Here is a 20,829-nt window from a genome sequence, read left to right as displayed (position 1 = left end):
AGATTTAAAAAAAAAAAAAAAATGTAATAGGCCTATGTATATTTTTTTATTTTTGTAGGCGCCCCCCAGATTCCTTTTTTTTAGGCGCCGCTCAGATCAGGATTCATTTGTTTTTTTAAGAATATGAAAAATAAAACGTAGGGGCGCCCCACCACTGCAACACCCCTCTCTATGTTTTCTTTGGTTCTGTCCATTTGTGTTTCGCGTGTCGCGCGCGCTCGCGTTTTGAACGAGAATTAGAACTTCACTGTCACAACATGAAGCGGGGCAACCCCAACAAAAAGCCGTCTGGGGCGCATTGGAAAAGGCGAAAAAAGAGAGAGGAGGAAAAACTCCAGAAAACAGAGGTATGTCTGATGACTGTTTGTGTTTATTGGCATTTTTCAAGCAACGGTATAAAGCTAGCTAGCTAACGTTAGCTAATGATAGCAGCTGATATATAGTATGATAGAAGCTAGCAGATGAGCTGCTTTACCATCTAGCTTGATAGCTCTTTTTACACCAACTGCACTGTGTGGTTTTTCTTGTATTCTTTATGTATATTTATTATTATTAATGCTATCTATGTTGTTCCATCTTTAGCTTACAAATGGTAATGGACACAAAATAATTCTGCTAAATCATTAACTAGCTAGGTTATCACTTTAAAAATATATTTTGCATATTTGGGCACAGGATATTATGTCAGCTAGTCTGAACTGCTCAGTATTATTGCAGATAGATACCTACTACATTATTCTCTTTGTAATTTCCAGGTGCATTGTTAAAATATCTGGGTAATCCCACTCCCACCACTGCACAACCTGAGTCTACTGCATCACTGCCTGTAGCAGGTGAGTTCAGTCTTTTGTGATATTGCCTGTTGAGTTTATTAGGGTTGTGGGTAGTTCATACACATGTTCACACCTGCACATTACAATAGCACCTATATCACTTATAATGTACATGTTAATGTAAAACGGTGGGTGTCTGACTGTATCCATGCATGTTCGACTGTCTGCAGGTGAAAACGTATCACTACTACCTGTCCCAAGTGAACCTGCTGCTACACAATCTGCAGGAGAGACATTGGTCCCGAGTACCACAACACAGTCTGCAGCACGTGAGTCCAGTTTATTATTGCACATTACAATAGCACTTCTCTTACTAATAATGTACATGTTAATGTAAAACACACACACACACACACACACACACACACACACACACACACACACACACACACACACACACACACACACACACACACACACACACACACACACACACACACACACACACACACACACACACACACACACACACACACACACACACACACACACACACACACACACACACAGTGGGTGTCCGACTGTATCCATGCATGTTTGACTGTCTGCAGGTGAAAACATATCACTACCTGTCCCAAGTGAACCTGCTGCTACACAATCTGCAGGGGAAACATTGATCCCGAGTACCACAACACAGTCTGCAGCACGTGACGCCACAAAGGCAGCAGCTGTTGACCCTGCCGACTGGCCATCCATGTCTGATAAGGTAAGAACAGAGTTTGTGAGCAGAGGACCCTATCAGGCAAAACCACACTTAATTTTTCCAAAAAGACAGGATGGGAGAAGCTGCCACCACCAATACTTTTATAGAAAACTGGTAAATGGGGAAAGAATCAAGAGAAGCTGGCTATTGTACTCACAGAAAAACGACAGCCTTTACTGTTTTTGCTGCAAGCTGTTCTCCCAGAAGGAATACAAATTAATCATTGCAGGACTAAATGACTGGAAAAATTGCCACCAATTACTGAAAACACACGAGAACACTCCAGAACATACTAAACACATGGAATCATGGAAAGAGTTAGAGTTTCGATTACAAAAGGGGCAAACTATTGATAGGACTGAGATGGCGCTTACAGACATAGAAAGGAAGAGATGGTGTGAGGTGGTAACAAGGTTGGTCGCCATCATTCAATCATTAGCTGAGAGAAACATGGGCCTCAGGGGAACATGTGACACACTCAACAAACCCAACAATGGCAACTTCCTTAAAGAAGTGGAGCTGATGGCAATGTTTGACCCTGTAATGAAAGAACACGTTGCTAAAGTCAAAAGGGGTGCAAGCCATACCACATATCTCGGAAAAAATATTCAAAATGAACTCATTGAATGTATCGGTGAGAGAATCAGTGCCCACATGATTGAAGAAATTAAGAAGGCCAAATATTATTCCATCATTCTGGACTGCACACCTGACATTAGCCACACAGAGCAGTTATCGGTCATCTTAAGTATTGTTACAATGGAGGAGATGCCACAAGTTAAGGAACACTTCATGGGGTTCCTTGTCGCTGAGGAATCAACTGGCGAGAGTTTGTCATCCCTCATCCTGGACAGGCTCCAAGAACTGAACATCCCCTTTGAGGACTGTAGGGGACAGTCTTATGACAATGGTGCCAATATGCGAGGGAAAAACAAAGGAGCTCAGGCCAGGTTACTTGAACTAAACCCGAGGGCACTATTCGTGCCATGTGGCGCACACACTCTCAATCTGGTGTTAGCTGATGCAGCGAAAAGCTCCCTAGATGCCACTGGATACTTTGGCTACCTCCAAAAGCTTTTTACATTGTTTTCAGCATCCACAAAGCGCTGGGACATTTTGATGAGCCATGTCACCACTACCTTGAAATCATGGTCTGAAACCAGGTGGGAGAGCCGGGTCAACAGCATCGGCGTCGTGAGGCCCTTTTCACGGGGGCACGTGCCCCCCTGTAGATCTGAGGTGCCCAGGTATGCCTGGGTCACTGATTTTTTTATTAATTTATTAATTTATTCAGGGTTCGAAATGGCGACACGCCCGCACGCCCGGGTCTAGTAACTTTCCTATCGGACTAGTAACTCTATGCACTTGCCTGCCCGTGTGTCTGGTAACTTTATAACCCCTTTGCACGGAGCGTCTTTTACAAGCATTGTGGCCGTCAATGCGAACTCAATTTTGCTACTGTAAACCTCTCTTGCACAGCATAAGACTAGTCCTATTCATCACACGCTGCTTTCATTTGTTTATTCTAATGTTTTTTGTCCCTTCTGATAACCCGTAGTGTTGATGCGTGTTTTGCCTTGGTAGTTCAGGATACCATGAAATAAAGCTTGCGGTCAATCTGGTAAGCAACGTAATTTTACGATGAACATAATCTTAGTTTTAGAAGTGAAGGTCACACAGGAGTAGGCTATATATTTTTAATGAGTTTGCCTGGAAGCTAATCGTATAGGCTACACTGTTAAATGTTATGTGATTTGTATAAATAGCACTTTTTAATAATTTATAAAACATAATAGACTAGGCTAAATGGATGGAGATGTGAATAGCAGTGACATGCGCTGAGGTTCGTGGCTGGTGAGGCACTGACAGTTTCAGTGTCAGATTTAGAACCCAAGTATCTTAAATCACGAAATCTATTATTGAGGTGAAACATTTTCAAAGAAATGTGGCTTTGAACGTGAGTAGTCGATGGAGTTATCCTAACCGTCTTTTGAAACATACCTTTTAGCTCCGGCGTTGGTTTCCCATTATTTATCACTTCACGATTTGATTGATTTGATAGTATTCTGTATTTTAGTATTTAGTATCTTGTAAATGGACATCAGAAAGTTATTCGCTCGGAGCAGGGATAAAGCAGCAAGGAGAAATGAGAGAGGTAAGCTAGGTAACAAGGCAACCCAAACCACTTTTAGGTAACAACCCACAAGTTGAGTTCACCACTGGTCACTAGCCTAACAGTTACATATCTGTCCAGACAAAGAGGAGCAGCAGAGTGTCGGAGGAGGTGAAGGAGAGAGGGATGTTGATGAGCACGAGCAGAGGTGATATGGCTATTAATTTAATATTAATTAGGAATAACTGCAAACAGGTTATACACAAGTAACCTTACATCTGCATATGTAAAAATGTAGATAATGAAAATGCAGACATTAGACTGTAATATGTTCATGTTGTTTCAAGACTCAGTGCAGCAGAGTGCAGAGGAGGAGAGGAGGAGATTGAAGGGACACAGGAAGGGATGACACTGAGAGATGACACTGACAGGTGAGAGTGAGACTCAGCTGACAATGTAGTTAGCTACTGTAAATGTCCCTACTTATAGATGTGATGAATGTTATTTGAACTTTTAATGGTTATCTGAGGTAACTATTGAGCATATGATTTTTTTGTACGTTGCACCAGACAGGAGAGTCAGAGGGCAGAAGAGATTGAGCTAGTTGAGGCAGGGGAAAGGCAGAGAGAGAAGGAAGGACAACAAGAGACAGACAGGCCGGAGAGATCACACCCCAGAGATGAGACTGAGAAAACAGTTGCCACAGTGGCAGAGAACATTAGACTGGGGGCAAGAGAAAAAAGCAGTGTCCACAATCTTGAGGGACATACAAGTGATCTTGGGGGAAAGGAGTCTGGCCCAAACCAAGTTAAGTTGTCAAAATATCCCCAGCACAACTTTGGTGCAAAGAATCGATCATTTAACGCCAACTGGTTTGAAAGCTTTACATGGCTGGAATATTCCAAGGCTAAAGATGCAGCGTTTTGTTTTCCCTGTAGAATATTTGGGAAACATTTGAAGAATGACACCTTTGTAAACACTGGCTTTCAAAATTGGAAAAAAGCTCTGGATGTCTATAGAGAGCATGAGAAATCACCAGCACATAAGGCAAGCATGCAGTCTTGGTGTAGTTATAAAGCCAGTGAGGCTCATGGCAGTGTTGTCGACCATTTGGATTCTGCCAGTGAGCATGAAATAAAAGAGAGACGGGAGTACCTCAGCCGGGTTGTGGCTGTTACCAAGTTTTTGGGAAAACAAAATATCCCATTCCGTGGCCATGATGAGGGCATGTCCAGCGACAACCAGGGGAACTTTCTGGAATGCATGAACCTCTTGAAAGAGTTCGACCCTTTCCTTCAGACATATTCAGCACCATCACACACTACACACTTGTCACCTTCATCACAAAATGAAGTAATTCAGTGCTGTGCCCAGGAGATAACAAAAGCTATCAGTAAAGACATTAAGGAGGCTGGAATGTTTTCAGTGATGGCTGACGAAGCAAGAGATGGCAGCACTGAGCAGCTAGCTGTGTGTGTCCGATATGTTGCTGGGGGGAGTGTGCAAGAACATTTACTAGCTATGGTAGATTTGAAGGGTTTTGACGCGGAGTCCATTACAACTGCCATTGAACAACAGCTAAGGTTGAATGGCATAGACCATGTGAAGGTGGTTGCACAGGCTTATGATGGCGCCTCAGTCATGAGTGGGGCTGTTGGAGGGGTCCGAGCAAAGTTCCGAGAGAACCATCCCATGGCCATTTATGTGCACTGCTATGCACATCAATTGAATTTAGTGCTCTGTTCCACATGTCTGGCCATACCAGAGGCCAGGAAGTTATTTGACCTCCTGCAGAATGTCTATACATTCTTTTCTGGCTCCCTTGTGAACCATGACAAGTTTAAGGAGACTCAGAAACAGCTTGGCTTACAAGCTTCTGAGCTTGTACAGCTGTCCAAGACCCGATGGTCTTGCCAGCTGAGGTCTATCAACGCTATGATAGAGAATTTCCCAGCAGTTCTCACGTGCATGTCCAATATCAGCAACCCTACGGCTGTGGGTCTGCATGCCAACCTTGCAAGGTTCTCCACAGTTTATCTATTGACGATGTTCAAGACTTTTTTGTCTGTGACAGAAAGTCTACACAAATACCTACAAAGTGAAACTGTGGACCTGGCAAAAGCTGAGGAGTTCAAATGCGCTATTTTGGTGCCTTCGAGCGCATTGCTATGGCGTTGCGGTGGCCGGTTGAAGTTTGGGCTCTGATGGTAACGTGCAAATTACATGGAAAAGCTCGGGAAGCAGTTGTGGCTCTCACGTTAGAGGACAGCCTGCAGTATGACTCAGTAAAGGTTGCCATCCTCAGAGTGTACGAATTAGTTCCTGAAGCTTACCGGCAAAAGTTTAGACACTATAGGAAGAGTCCTGATCAAACGCACGTAGAGTTCGCTAGGAAAAAGGGAATGGGTTTTGCTAAGTGGATTGCTTCATGTAATGCTACCGATTATTCTTCTCTGAGAGAATTGATCATGTTGGAGGAGTTTAAGAAGTGTTTGCCTGATCGCATTGTGGAGTATGTGAACAAACAAAGGGTAAACTCTCTCTCTGCTGCCGCTGTGTTAGCTGATGAGTATGTGCTGATGCATAAAACGGTGTTTTCCCCTGTCTCTACGGAGAGATCCCGCCGTGTGTCAGCCGCGCCATTTACTCAGCCAGCAAATGTGTATAATGTGAGCAGAGAAGAGAGAGAGTGTTTTTACTGTCACAAACCTGGAAATGTCATCGCCAACTGTGCAGCGCTGAAGCGCAAGGAACAGCGGCAGAAAATATCGCCGCCTAAAGGCATTGGTCTGGCTACACACGCACGCACACAGGCAAGTAAACGTGACCCTGATGTCCCATTGTCTGATCCTGTGATTGTGCCTGTGCCTTCAGATAAAGCAGTTTCTGAGGAGAAGCCAGAAATTGTGGCTCCCCCTCCTCCTTGTGAGGATGTCATGAGACCAGCGCAAAACGCCGGCTCAGACAAGCCTCTAGACTTCTCGACACTCCCGGTAACCAGAGAGCGTCAGGTAGTTTATCGGATCTTAGAGTTAGTGTTGGCTCTACAACATGTTAAGATTGATGTTGGACCCAGCCTTTGGCCAATTGTGATGTGTACATGTTACGATCCATTCATATTCTGCCCCAGCGTGTCCAAGCACAACCAGCGTCTCCTGCAATGGGCTCTGATTGTGCGGGACTACAACAGTAGACACCTGTCATTAAAGGGTTCAGAGAATTTGTTGGCCGATGCTTGTCCAGGTTGAGTTGGAGATGTTAGTGTGTCAGGTTGAGTTTGTGACGTTAGTGTGTCAGGTTGAGTTTGTGATGAATGTGTGTTATTAGGAATTTCGTTAGTGTGCTTAGGTTCACAAAACCTGTGGGTTTGTGTCTTAAGGGGGGGAGTGTTACGGCTGCTGCCTTCCTGGTCGTCTGAGTTTTTTCAGCTGTGTGTTCTATGTAAATGAGCTGTGCGGTTGCCCTCCCGGCCTTGGCTGCCATCTCCTGGTCCGCCCCTGAAGATTGCGATTGGAGCACGCCGGGCCCGACGCACTCCAATCGCAGCGCACAGCCGGCGCACACCTGCTGGAGATTATTACAAAGCTTGGGGACAATCATCATTCTGGAGGCTCTGTAGGTGGACAGATGCCTCTCGCTACTTGCTCTGTGTTCTGGGGTTAAACGTGTGTGATTAGTTAGAGTGTAGAGTAGCTTAGTTAGTGTTTAGAGTAGGTTAGGATTCTGTGACGGTTGCCTTTAGTTTAGCTGTGTTTTTGTATAGATTCTTTGTGTTAGTTGTACCACTTTTAGAGTGAGGTTTTGTTTCGTTCTTTATTTAGTATATTAGTATGTATTTTCCCTGTATGTCTTTAGACTCCTTTTTTAGAGTCCTCCTTTAGTTGGTTATTTGTCAACCTGTGCCCTTTTGGCTCTTTTGTTTGTTTCAGGCTGCTTGCCTGCCATTTTGTTCACAGCTGTTTTAAATAAACACTTATAATTAATACCAATTCCATACTGGTGTGTGTTGCATTCCTCTTCCCCTAGTTGGGACGTAACAATGAGGCAAGAATTCAGTTGCATGTAGATTAAATATTGCTGTAGGGTTTCTGAAGTAAGAGCTCATCCCATATGATGCTCTAGAGGTGTGTCTTGATCCCATGCTGAGCACGTTTAGCCTGGCATTGGCATCTGCCAGTTTAGTTTGTAAATCTAATTGTTCCTTCTTGTTTGTTTCCGGTGAAAACGATCCTTAATCCAATGTGAAGTGATTCTTATTGTCCAGTTTCACTCAGAGTACGATTCCACTTAATGTAATGGCAATTTCCTTTTTCTATGTCCAATATATTTTTGTCATACTTCACAGAAGGGCTGAAGAGTGATCCAGACGCAGACACAAACAGATGACTTTCCGGTCCTTGGTTGCAGTTTATAATGAGGTTTATTCAGCGTTCAACAGTTTTAGTTGTTGTGATGAGCATCTGCCGGGCTGGTGGAATCGGTATGCTCCCTTCCTTCTGTGTCCTCGTTCTCCTGTCACCTATGAACTCTTTATATACACCCGGTGCTATTTTTTCTGTGTATCTATATGTATCTGTATTTAATTGTGTTGCACTGTTGGAGGAGCCTGTGACCTAAGGGGGGGGGGGGGGGGGTAGGACACGTTCAAGTCTTGATTTGGATCAGTGTTAGGCAAGTTACTTCCAAAATGTAATATATTACATATTACTCTCTTTTGAAAGTAATAATTTACATTACAATATTACTGTCTCTGAAATGTAATGAGTTACACTACTTTAGTTACTTTTTAGTTACTTTCACCAAAATAACCGCAAAAGAATGGCTAGGTATTTTAAATGCTAAAATGTAGTTATTGTACATCCAGTGAAGGACAATGTGGTATAGCATAACAACTGTACGTCCTTAAGGCTACTAACAACTTGTATTACACGGCTTAGTTGAATACTCGATTCTGATAGTAAATTCTTAACATGTGACACGTTGTTAATACAGCAGTACAGACCACTGTCAAGGACTATAATGAAGATTTCTAAGGAGGATCAAGAAAGAGAAAGGAAAAGAGGTTAAAAGACGGAGCGCTGGACGTCAGATAAATCTCCAGAAGAAGGCAGAGAGGAAGTAAACACTAACAGGACACGGAATGGGCTCTGTAGTTTGTTTAGTATATGGCCATGTACAGGCCCGGTTCCAGAACAAAATGACTCAGGGTGCCTCTGAGATTACAGGGGGCGCAGCAGTAGTAGGTTTACATGGGCAATAGTGGCCGGCAACAGCAATGAAAAATAGCATTGATGGTCCCCAATGAACAGATTATGGCATTTGTTATGTTTTGAAACCAAGCAAGTGAGAACATTTCAAGGGAGTTAAAAGTGCAATCCTGAAATATTTCATATAGTCCAAAGTGGGCTATGGCAAAGAAAAGCACAAAAGCTTCAAAACTGTACCGATAAAACAAATGAGAACATATTGTAAATCAAGGCAAATATTATTTGAACCAGCTCATGGTTTGAAATGGCAAACATTGAAAAGCAAAAGTATTATTAAAGCCATGTACTACATCATCACCTTGGTCCCATCTCTGGGAAGAGAATATTTACTGTGCTTAAAAACTGGTATCACATCATCATGTGAGGTTGCCTTTATGACCTGGAGAACATTTCAGCTGCAACATCAGCTCGTTGATAAGCTTGGGATATGAGATCTTTTTGTAGCCATTCGTGGTGAAGGCATCTCTGCTATTGTATGCATTATTTTTGACCCAACATTTATACAGGCATGGCAGAATATGGCTCTATTTTCACATGCATATTCCATTGTCTATTTTTATACCACGAGCTGCAAAATGACTGCCTAACCCCACTGTACAGGCGGGTACTTGTTTAGACATACCTGGGCAGGCTCTGTTTTGCCGTGGTATCCTGGCACCTGCGAGCCGCAGAGGGGCGGCGTAGTTTCAGGCGACGAAGACTGCTGCTCCGGGGGCGAGGGTGGCGAGTCAGGCGGGAGTAAGCTAGTGTCCACAACGGAGGGTAACGTGATGTCCCCATCTGACCTGTTGCTACTGTCTGCAGTAGATGCAGTGTTGCTGGCGTTTAGTGATGGTTGCTTTAACCATTTTCGTATTTGATTATCCACAGATGTGTGTCACTGCTGTGGAAGCACTTTTGAAATGATGCACGCGCAGCGGAGCAGGTCACGCGCACCTGACACAATTTGTTGTTTGTATTTTTTGCTCTGTTCTCTTTTTTGAATAGAGGGTGCATAACATTCAACTGCCCCGAAGATCCCGACGCGAAGCCTGAAGGGTAAACACACCAGGTTTACTAATCTACCCACACAATTTGTCTGGTGTCGGAATGTCTCGCTATGTTAGTACATTCAACAAAACACCATTTAACTTTGGGTTAAAATGTGTTGTAACTGCGTTACTGAGCATTGTAACGGGTAATATATATTACCCACATTTCATTAGTAATGCGTTACATTACTTCGTTACAGCAAAAAGTAATATATTACTGTAACTCCGTTACTTTTGTAACGCGTTACACCCAACACTGATTTGGATAGTGTGCCGTTGATGGGTTTCATATCGAAAGCCCAAAGTGTATGGAAAACCCAAAGTGCAACTATTTGCCCGTTTAAAATGTTTTCGCCCGTAAAACGCCCGTTTTTAGCGTTTTTTTTATATGATAATGAGCCCCTCCTTCTGATTTCCATAGCCACTAAGTTTAAAGTGTCTGTAACCAATCAGTGAAGAGTAAAGCCAGACCAAAGCAATCTGTAGATGAAAAGTTCCTGACATTTTTAGGCTTTGCTGTAAATATTATTATTCCAGATTCAGATAATATATGGTACCCCGAGCAGATATGGTACCTACATCGGTACCATATCTGCTCGGGGTACCATGTCTGCTCGGGTGTATTTCTGTCACATCCGTCATCCATCCTATCCGTCATATTGTACGACAACTCAAGAGGGCCATCATACACGGTCAAATTCAGAACATTTAAACATAGCCCACACTTCATTCTTTACTTTGTCCGTTATTATATGTAGAAGATATTACTTTTTTCTCCGTCATGTTGTTTCCATACTAACAACTTCAAACAGGAAGTTAACCTAAATTACATTTAAGACACTGCAACGAAAGTAACAAAAACAATGTAAAATCCTTTTCCGTTTCACAGAACACAAATTGGGTTATTTAGATAATTATGTTTACACTGTCGATTGTTATTTTTTAAGATTTAAACATAAAAAATAACAACTAACCGCTAGCCGCAAAGCTAGCATCACAGCCACTGCTCCGTTTTCGGAGACTTTGCACACGTTTTCCACACGCTAGGAGTATGGGAGTACTTCCATTCGCTTCGTCTTGATCTGTAGATGTGATTTGATGTGTCGTGTGTCCCCCAACTCGTCACCAAAGTTCAGATATTTAATCAAATATATATAATTCAAATATAAGCTTATTTTTAGGATTTTCGGAGACTTTGCACACGTTTCACAAGCATTTTCACACGCTATGAGTATGGGAGTACTTCCATTCGCTTCATCTTGATCTGTAGATGTGATTTGATGAATAAAATACTTGGGAGTTTCCTGAACAGGCTGTTGTCCATGATGGATAACCCCACCCATCCTCTCCACCTGCAGCTGGACAGTCAGCAGAGCTCCTTCTCCAACAGACTGCTGCAGCTCCGCTGTCACAAGGACAGATACAGGAAAACATTCCTGCCCACTGCAATAACACTGTACAACAAATCCCCTCTGGCTGGAAGAGAGCTCTGTGCTCCATAGTTTCTCTTGAATATAACCACGTTGTACATTTTACACATTTATAATCTGTTAAATATTTAATATTTAACATTAATATTCCATATTACTTAATTGTATGTATATGTATATTAGATATATATAATATCCTGTCAAATTGTATATTGCCTTATATGTATGTACTGTATATATATATATTAGATTAGATATTTATTTGTTTTGCTTATTTCTAATTTATTTTAAAATGCCTTGAGCCTTATGCTGCTGTAACTAAAACATGTTTCCCAAATTGGGATCAATAAAGTACCATCTTATCTTATCTTATTTGCATGTGGAATGTCACTAACAAATGAGAGCATCATATGGCTCATCATATTAAATCCTTTATCTCGGTGGTGCCCAGGAAGGTCGGTGGTTGGGAAAGAATACCAAAGCTGAGGCTGGACGATGATTGATTGTTGGTGTGCCATCAACAGATACAAGCTATCACTTGGCAGTAATTAGACCCTCCAGAAAAATGCGGGCAAAAATCCTTTATTATGCGGGCTAAATTCCTTGATTATGCGGGCTAAAATCCTTGATTATGCGATTAAACATGCGGGGTTTTTATGTGATTTTATGCGGTGAAATTGCGGGAAGTTGCGAAATATGCGGAAAGTTGCTAAATATGCGGGGAAAAAGAATAACAATTTTTTTAAATATTGGGCTGTCTTATTTATTCTCTCTCAGACACAACCTGCCACTAACGTTAAGCCCCTTTACTATTCAATTAAAAATATTCAATGTTTATTTATTGTAAAAGCAATTGGGCTTTTTTAATCTCACACACACACCCCCCCCCCCCCCCCACACACACACACACACACGCGCACACACACACACTTCTCCGCCTCATTCCGTTTTCATTTACTCGTTCGTTATCTGACCAGCTTCAATCTTGTAGGCTACTCACTTCGTTTCTTGTAGCCCTCGAAAGGGTTTTGGAGGTTGATGCCTCGCTGAACGTGAGTTGTTTGGCTTTCTTGTCCGCAGCAGCAGATCAAAAGTGGGTCGTCCCCGTCGATTTTCTCTTATGCTCCAACACACAGTTGCACGGGGTGCAGAATAGTTTCCCCCCACTTTTTGCCCGGTCTTTAGTAGAAATGTTCGTCGGTAAATGAGATGGATTCGATTTTTCATCTTGGTGTTTTCTCTATCGTGTGAGCTCCACACGTTCACTCTATACAGTGTTGTTTACATTCTGTGATGTGCGAGCTGATGACGTCACGTCAAGACGAGTCAACTTTTTTTCTTCTCAACTTTGTGTGGAAAAATGTGGGGATTATGCGGCCTTTTGATAAATATGCAGCCTTTTAAAAATCTGAGCCATTTTGCTGATTATGCGGTAAATTCTGCGAAAGCAGAATCGCGTTTTTCTGGAGGGTCTAAGTAATGAACATGTAACATGATTTCTTTGATTTATTAAAAGACCATCTTGTGGCTTCACAAACCGGTTTCCTCTCCTTTTTTCATTTGCCCGGTTGTTTTGTATTTTGTTACTCTCTTTTGGTTCCCCTAGTCCAATATTTTTTTATTTTTTGCTTCAAAATACAGTTGCAACCCAAATCCGATTCTCTAAGAGCAGAGGGTTTAAGTGGTTAATTGGATTTGGCCATTTTAGGTGATGCTTGTTGAATGTGAGGTGTTGTACACGTGTCACTGTGTGTCTTATTGGTTTTTTGTTAAACTGTATTTTATTGTGTGCAGCTGGTCCTTATCTCCAAGACACATTTAAAACAAAATTATTATTATTATTACCTTGAAGCCCCATCTCTCCCCACCTGCCCCTGCTTCCTACATCCCCTCCACACCACACCAAGTTGTTCTTCTAGGGCTTTTTTCGACTTCAAGAACTCAGCGCACCGTGCTGTGAAGTGTTAACTTCACAGAACTAAAACTAAATATGCTATTGTCATTAGTTGTGTCTCTGTTCTTCAAGCTAAGGCATTGCTAAATGAACAACTCTTGGCTTACAGAGTGGTAACATGAGACCGATTTTTATATTTAAAATATAAATATATTTTTATTTTATAATTTATTTTAAATATTAACAATATAATAACATAAATGGAAATATATACATGGGCAAATATGTAATATAAATACCTTGTGTGTGTGTATAGCTATTGCTTTATCTGCTTAATGTTATTTTCATAAGAAAGTCCATGATAAGTATGCAGTAACATAACTACATCTTTGATGTTTATAAAAAACCAAACCGTTTGAAAATTGGTTGGAAATTGAGCAAGCTATGGTTATTTAAATAGTAAACCATAGTGAGTCATCTAGTGTTTATATATATCTATGCTCTAGACCAGGGGTGGGGAACCTTTTTCCTCTCAAGGGCCATTTCAATTTTTACAACATCCTTCGAGGGCCGTACAAATTATTGAACTCAACGTCTGCTTAAAAAACTCAAATCACAGCCCATTCATTTCGCGTTTCTTTCATGCTGTGCAAAGAAAAAGCAACCTCTTAATCCAGATATTTGACCATGACCCGCGCATTCATGCACCGTGGCCTGACCACCAAAACAGAAAGATATGGACAAAAGATGTGTGCAAATGTATTTAGTTTCATATCCATGTGGACATGATTTAAGTGGGGGGGGGAGGATCTAACCTCATCCAGGGGGGTTTGGGGGCATGCACCACCAGGAAGATTTTTTTTAAATGTTGAAGTTAAAAGCATCAATCTGGTGCACTTTGAGAGCAACATGAAGAGATCTATGGATACATCTCTCAACACCCATATGAAACAGAACTGTAAGCAGATTTTTTTCTTTATGGATATTTTACAAATCACTTCCCTTTTAAACTGTATTCTTGTTTATTAATAACAACTTTTTTTTTACTTTCATATTAGTATTGTATACCTGTTTACTTTATTCTCTTATTTTTCTATAACTATAATGATCATATAAAGATGTGCCTTTACCTCACTGGTTGGAGAAAAAGCTTATTATATTCGTTAGCATAGCTAGCTAACCAGATGCTAATAACAACAACGTTATTGACTGTATGATCAGTATGACAGATGAAAAGATCGCCACTGGGCTTACAACTAAAGACACAGCCACGCAAAAACTGCGGCATGTGTACTGCTCCTTATGGGTATTGCAATTTGTGAAGTCCCGGCCCGGAGCCGCGTTCTGGTGCTCTCCGTTAGAACTACACTCCTGTCAGACGAGACATATACCACGTGATGAGACGTTAGGCTCGTGTTGTGTTCAAGGACACTGACCTTGGCCAGGAAAAACAAGCTTGTTTAATTATTTTTCGGTCTAGATTTCTTGAATCTTTTTCTTGTTTGCGTGTGTTTATAAATTACCTCGAGGGCCGTACCAAATGGTCTTGCGGGCCGTATACGGCCCGGAGGCTCCCCACCCCTGCTCTAGACAGTGCCCCCGAGCACCCCTGGGTAATTATCGTACAGCCATTCACAACGCGTGACGTCATTGGGCAGAACGGATATGACGGATGACGGATGCGACTGAAATACACCCGAGCAGATATGGTACCCCGAGCAGATTTGGTACCTACACCGGTAAGAGTCACAGCCAGAGTCAACGGAAGATATACTCAGACAAGCGTTAACGTTTCGGTATATGAAATTATATTATATATATATATATATATATTTTAACATTAGTTTATCCTTACCAGTATCACATGTGCTCGTTTTTCCAAGTGTAAAAAGGCTGGATAGAGGCGGATGAAGTCTGCCTGTTACGACGGTTACCTCTGTCACTACCCGATCTGTACTGCGCATGTGCGAGATGGACAACTACATACGGCAACCCAAATGGGACACTTGACCCAGTGGCTTTTGGCAAAGCAGAAAAAGAACACCCGACAATGTTAATCTGAACGAGAGAGATTAGTTATTGTTATTAAAACCTGACTTCATATTACAACGTGACTTCTCTATTATTTAACAACTCTTTTTATTGGGTTCTTTTATTTTGGGTTAAGTAGATTGTCAGAATAAGTGAGAAATTGATTTAACTTCTGTTAGACAGCTATCATACTGAATCAGTTGTCCCTCCCCCTGGTGCCAGGACCAACAGATGCATCTCTAGGCTCAGCAGCCCTGTCCCCCCATAAGTGTTATATTTTCACAGCTCAGTGTCAGTAAATATTGTGCGGTTAGTTTTGGACTACAAGATAGATGCAAGCCTGTACAGGTAGAGTTATTTAAAGCAAATAAGTCGGTTGGGTTCTGGAGGTATGGTTACAGCAATTGTGCTTGGTTGGCATGGCCTGGGCCTGGTGGTGGGGTCCAATGTGATATATTTTCATGGGGCCCAAAATCCCTGGTGTGTTTGGCCAGAGGGCAGGACCTATAAACACATGTACTACCCAATAGCATAGCTCCATCCCCTGAAGACAAGGAATGTGTCATAGTAGAAATTTGCAGCCCAATGAAATAAGGAAGCATAAAGCTTGTACACTGTTAAAAAGGATATTGGTTTTTAGTCAGATGGGCAAATGTTATCATGCTGAGTGAACCCACTGCCCATTACAACTCATCAAGACGAGTTACAAAAACTTAAATTTGAAAAATATTTGTAAACTCACAATAATCCGTTGCATTAAATTGATAACATGCGTCAGCCTCGGCATTGTATGTAACACGCATGCGCCCGCAATATGACGTCACACGCAGTGTCCCAAAACTGAAACGAATTTGAAATCCGAGTTGGCTGCCATCTTTCTTCCTCGCTCAGAGCCCAGACTGGAGTTATCAAGTAAGTACATTCAAATGTAATCTAGTTCATCAGCAGACAATGCAAATTAATCCTCTAACGTTAGTCTCTGTCGCCACACTTTTTGATGCATATTTCATATTTAACGTTAGTTAGTTTTAGGAAAAACGTTAGAATATTTCACTCGGGAAGCTCTTAATTTCCAACCAATTTCCAAAGTTGGCTAGCTAGCTAGCTCGCTAGCAGTGGGTTGGAAATTAAGAGGTTCCCGAGTGAAATAGCAAGTATTTGAAGGAGGGTTGAGCCTTAAACTCGGCTGAAATTAGTATCCGGTACGGGTAAAGTACTTTTCACGAGTAAAAGTATTTTTTACGAGTAAAAAGTCGAAAGCGCAAGCAAACACACGTGCAGTGATGCCAATTTAGCACTTTTGTTGCTAGCCCGATTGCCCCCGGACACGCGGGCTGACGCAGCATCTTGTTAGAAACACCGTTCCAGGGCTTGTTAACATTTAACAACCTATTAATGTGTCATACCCACTTAACGGGGAGAAACTCGACGATAATAACCATTTTTACCGCACTCATACGGCAAATCCCCCAAATGAACCCAGAGGTGAGTCCGTCTGGACCCACTTTTTCTAAACCTCTTAAAAAAGGTCAAACTTCACTTGTTTTGCATCAATCTTGATACAGGGTACTTATTATATGTTATAGTTTGGATTCCTAAAGGTTTTTGTCTACTATCCCATCATTCAAGGGTGGTTTTCACTATAAGTAATGTGGTTTTTAGACGGAAACTAATTTGCATTTTATTTACTATGTTCAATCTGAATTTACTTTAAAATAAAAACATCTATATTGATTCTGACACTTCTACAGCCAAAAAAAATAATTGACGAAAATGCATGTGAATTGAAAAATAGAGGGGTATAACGGATGTGAATTGGAAAAGTGATTGGATTAATCTAAAGCCGATTTGATTGAAACAGTTGTAATGTGAGGAAAACAGAGCAATGTTACATAATTTTCCCCGTCTTACATTTCATCATTCTTCAGCATTCATAACATAAAAATGTCATTTATCATTTAAGTGTCCTCAAGGGTGGATGTAACACAAATAAAGAATGGAGGTGGTGATGAAAATGCATGTGATGTGAAAAATAGTGATACATTGACAATTGATTTGATAAACTTGATTGTCTACTAGACATTTATCATTTACAGCAATCAATTTTTAGCATCTGTTCAATGTATTTATTTCCACTTTGTAATAACAGTGTTTACATTCAAATCTGGATTGAAAAACATTTTAGAGAAGAGTATTTGGACTTATTTTACTTTGTTGTGTGCTGATAACTCAGTAATATAACATGTTTTTCTTTCGTTTTTCTGTACAGGATAACTTCAGTGGAGGCTGTGCAGTTTGGAGCAATCCCCCTTCAATGAGGTGGTCCTGCAAGTGTTGTCAATACTCCTCACCGAGCCAACGCACACTATTGTCCATTACAAACTGAAGCACTGTCATCAGGCAAGGAACTGTCCTCTTCCCTGTGTTTATGCAGGCTGTGTGTGCTCCTTTAGGACTGAATCATCTCTGAAAAAACATTTAACTAGAGACCATAGTGAAGCACGTTCAACGCAGGTGTCCTCAAGGTTAAATGTGCAATTTCTTAGAGACTTGTAATGATTATTGATTATTAAAGTAACCTGTGTTGTCAGTATCCAGATATGAGTTTGCTTAAATATATGCAACTCCCTCCTGGCTGGTCTACCTGCATGTGCCATCCGACCTCTGCAGCTCATCCAGAATGCAGCGGCTCGTCGAGAGGGGTCTGCCTGCAGACCTCCACTCTCAGGACAGTTCCGGTGCAGACCTCCACTCTCAGGACACCTCCACTGTCAGTACAGGAAGTGACGATTCTGACGTGTGCTAGCTAATAGTGATGCTAATGATAGCTAATTCCTAATAGTAGTATGTGTGTCGTTTGTACAGTTCTACTTATATGTTATGTAAAGCCTACATACTTATATGTGTTTTATTTATGTATTGTTACAGTTTTACAAAGTAAAAGAAGAACAGTAAAGTCAAGAAAGAAAACCTTGCATCTTTATTGGAGGACTTTTAAATGTTAGCTAACTGTCTAGCTACGCATAGGGATACGCGCTGTAAGGGCAGAACAGTTCAATCAATCTAAGTGATGAAAAGTGATACTGTACTGATATTAACTACAATACAAGGTATATATATATATATATATATATATATATATATATAAGCGGCGGAGGTGGGGAGGTTCCAGCTAGGAACCTCCACCCCGCTGCGGGACCCGTGAAGGAAGACACACGCAGAGTGGGGGATGTCCCCCACCCCAACGCAGCACACCCTCCCGGCCATCAGAGTCGAACCCGCAGTTCGGAGGAACCGACCGCCAGAGCACCGGCACTAGGCCGGGCCGGCGCGGAGGCCCTCCGACAGTGCGTCGCGTTTGCCATTCGATCAGTGAGAGGAGAGAAGAAAAATGCAACAAAAAAGGTCCAAATCCCTTAATATATGGATGACGGTCAATGTCACCGGTAGAAACCGGGTGAAATAGCCAAAATAATAATAATAATAATAAAACCGGGGAAAATAGGAGGGAAAGTGAAAAAAAGTGTCCAAAAATAGGCAGTTGTGAGGCGGGCAGAGTCCTCTGTCAACTCTCTTTACATTCCTCCAGGCTGGGGGGGTCAAAAGGGCTTGGCCAAGGCCGATCCAAAGTGCACGGTGGGCGGACTCATCACCTCCCTGATGAGTCTCCATTGTGATTTGAAAACTTCCATCAAACGAGTCCTTCGGTGGGCGGGGAAAAAAAAGTGTTCGTCAGAATCGTCACTTCCTGTACTGACAGTGGAGGTGTCCTGAGAGTGCAGCCTGCACCGGAACTGTCCTGAGGGTGGAGGTTTGCAGGCAGGCTCCCATGGGCTCGTCTGGTCTTCAACCTTCCAAAATTCTCCCACACCACGCCGCCCCTCCGCTCCCTTCACTGGCTTCCGGTAAGTGCTAGAATCCACTTCAAGACACTGGTACTTACATACCATGCTGCGAATGGATCTGGCCCTTCCTACGTCCAGGACATGGTTAAACCGTACACCCCAGCACGTGCACTCCGCTCTGCATCGGCCAAACAGCTCGCCGCACCCTCACTGCGAGGGGGACCCAAGTTCCGATCAGCAAAAACACGTGAGTTTGCTATCCTGGCTCCAAAATGGTGGAATGAGCTCCCCATTGAAATCAGGACAGCAGATAGCTTGCACATCTTCCGGCGCAGACTGAAAACTCATCTCTTTCGACTCCAATTCGAGCGATAGAATTACTAACAAAGCACTTATATACTAATAAAGGACTGGCTTATCTAAAGCCAGTTGAGTAGCACTTGAAATGTTTGGCTCTATGAAACCTGATGTACTTTTATGATTCTGTTTTCTTCAAGGTTGTATCTTCCTGGTCGAATGTACTTATTGTAAGTCGCTTTGGATAAAAGTGTCAGCTAAATGCAATGTAATGTAATGTAATGTAATATGTGTGTGTTGAATTACTTGATCAGAATCCAGATATGAGTTTGCTTAAATATATGTGTGTGTTTAATTACTTTGTATCAAATAATAGCGGTCTGTGTGGCAAGAAGCTGGAGATATGAGAGATGAAGCCTTTGTGTTTGGAGTGGGATGTGAGCGAGGGGACATCCTTATTTGGACATAGCTCAAATCTCTGGAATGTTGCATGGTAAAAAAAAGAGTGTGCGTTACACATGCTTAGGGCATATGTGTGAGTGTGTGTTCATTGCAGTAAATATATGTGCTGTGTGATTACTGTTCAACTATACCTGTGTTTTATTCTTTCATGTTGTGAGTACTAAATTGCTACAACATTGTGCAGTAGTTGGCTTAAACATGTTTAATTATTCTGTATGAAGTAGGAGCAGTTTTGCATGAGAGGAAACTAGAGATGTGGGAGATGAGACATCCTTATTTGGACACAGCATGTCAGCATCTGGAAGACTACATGTCTAAGTGTGTGTGCGTTAAAGATGTTTAAGGGGAATGTGTGTGCATTCTGTCAAAGAGTCCTATGTATGTACAATTCTACTACTCCAAAGCATTGCTGTAGGACTGATTGAGAGCAGAGGTAATGTTTTCCTCGTTACTATTGATTGTTGTACAATGAAATAATCATTGATCAACTATATATCTGTTATGTGCAACGATATAGTGAAACATCCCTATAAGGACACAGGCACGTGTGTGTGTGTGTGTGTGTGTGATCCCAGCTATACATTGGTCGTCTGTTAACATCTCCTTGTAAAGAGATGGGGCGAAACAGATGGAATCAACGACTGCTGACTCATTGTCTGGGGTCCCGCCCAGGAGTGAAACCAGCCAATGGAGAATTGCCAACTCACTGGCTAGCTTGCCCAGAAGTGAAATCGCCAATAACAAATAACTAGGGAGGAGCATCCGATACAACTCCTCCCCACCTGTGTATAAAGGTTGTGATATTTTGATGCTCGGCGCCCCTTCTGACTGACCGTCTCCGATATTGGTATCGCACGGTAGTAGAATTGAGCCCAGAGTACTCTGTATATTGTATTGTTGTATTTTACCATTAAAACAGATTA

General features: G+C 41.9%; 1 protein-coding gene and 1 long non-coding RNA gene across 2 annotated transcripts; both read left to right on the top strand.

Moving 5' to 3' along the window:
- The first annotated feature begins 248 nt into the window (after positions 1-248).
- On the top strand, positions 249-3,624 carry LOC307019458 (zinc finger MYM-type protein 1-like). Its single transcript, XM_079650402.1, has 4 exons — positions 249-347; positions 756-833; positions 1,004-1,102; positions 1,385-3,624. The coding sequence occupies exon 4, from the start codon at positions 1,528-1,530 to the stop codon at positions 2,866-2,868; it is 1,341 nt and encodes a 446-aa protein (XP_079506528.1). The 5' UTR covers positions 249-347; positions 756-833; positions 1,004-1,102; positions 1,385-1,527; the 3' UTR covers positions 2,869-3,624.
- A 164-nt stretch (positions 3,625-3,788) lies between these two features.
- On the top strand, positions 3,789-20,800 carry LOC307019459. The gene is made up of 3 exons (XR_013802667.1): positions 3,789-3,857; positions 3,997-4,080; positions 17,572-20,800. It is a non-coding gene; the product is annotated as an uncharacterized lncRNA (long non-coding RNA).
- Positions 20,801-20,829: the final 29 nt, after the last annotated feature.

This window comes from Notothenia rossii (genome assembly GCF_949606895.1).
Source record: "Notothenia rossii genome assembly, chromosome: 9".
Taxonomy (NCBI): Eukaryota; Metazoa; Chordata; class Actinopteri; order Perciformes; family Nototheniidae; genus Notothenia; species Notothenia rossii.
This window is presented reverse-complemented; position numbering and strand designations above follow the sequence as displayed.

Bases quoted from the DNA above. Each gene is read 5' to 3' on its own strand.
- LOC307019458 (XM_079650402.1), top strand. From the start codon at position 1,528: ATGTCTGATAAGGTAAGAACAGAGTTTGTGAGCAGAGGACCCTATCAG.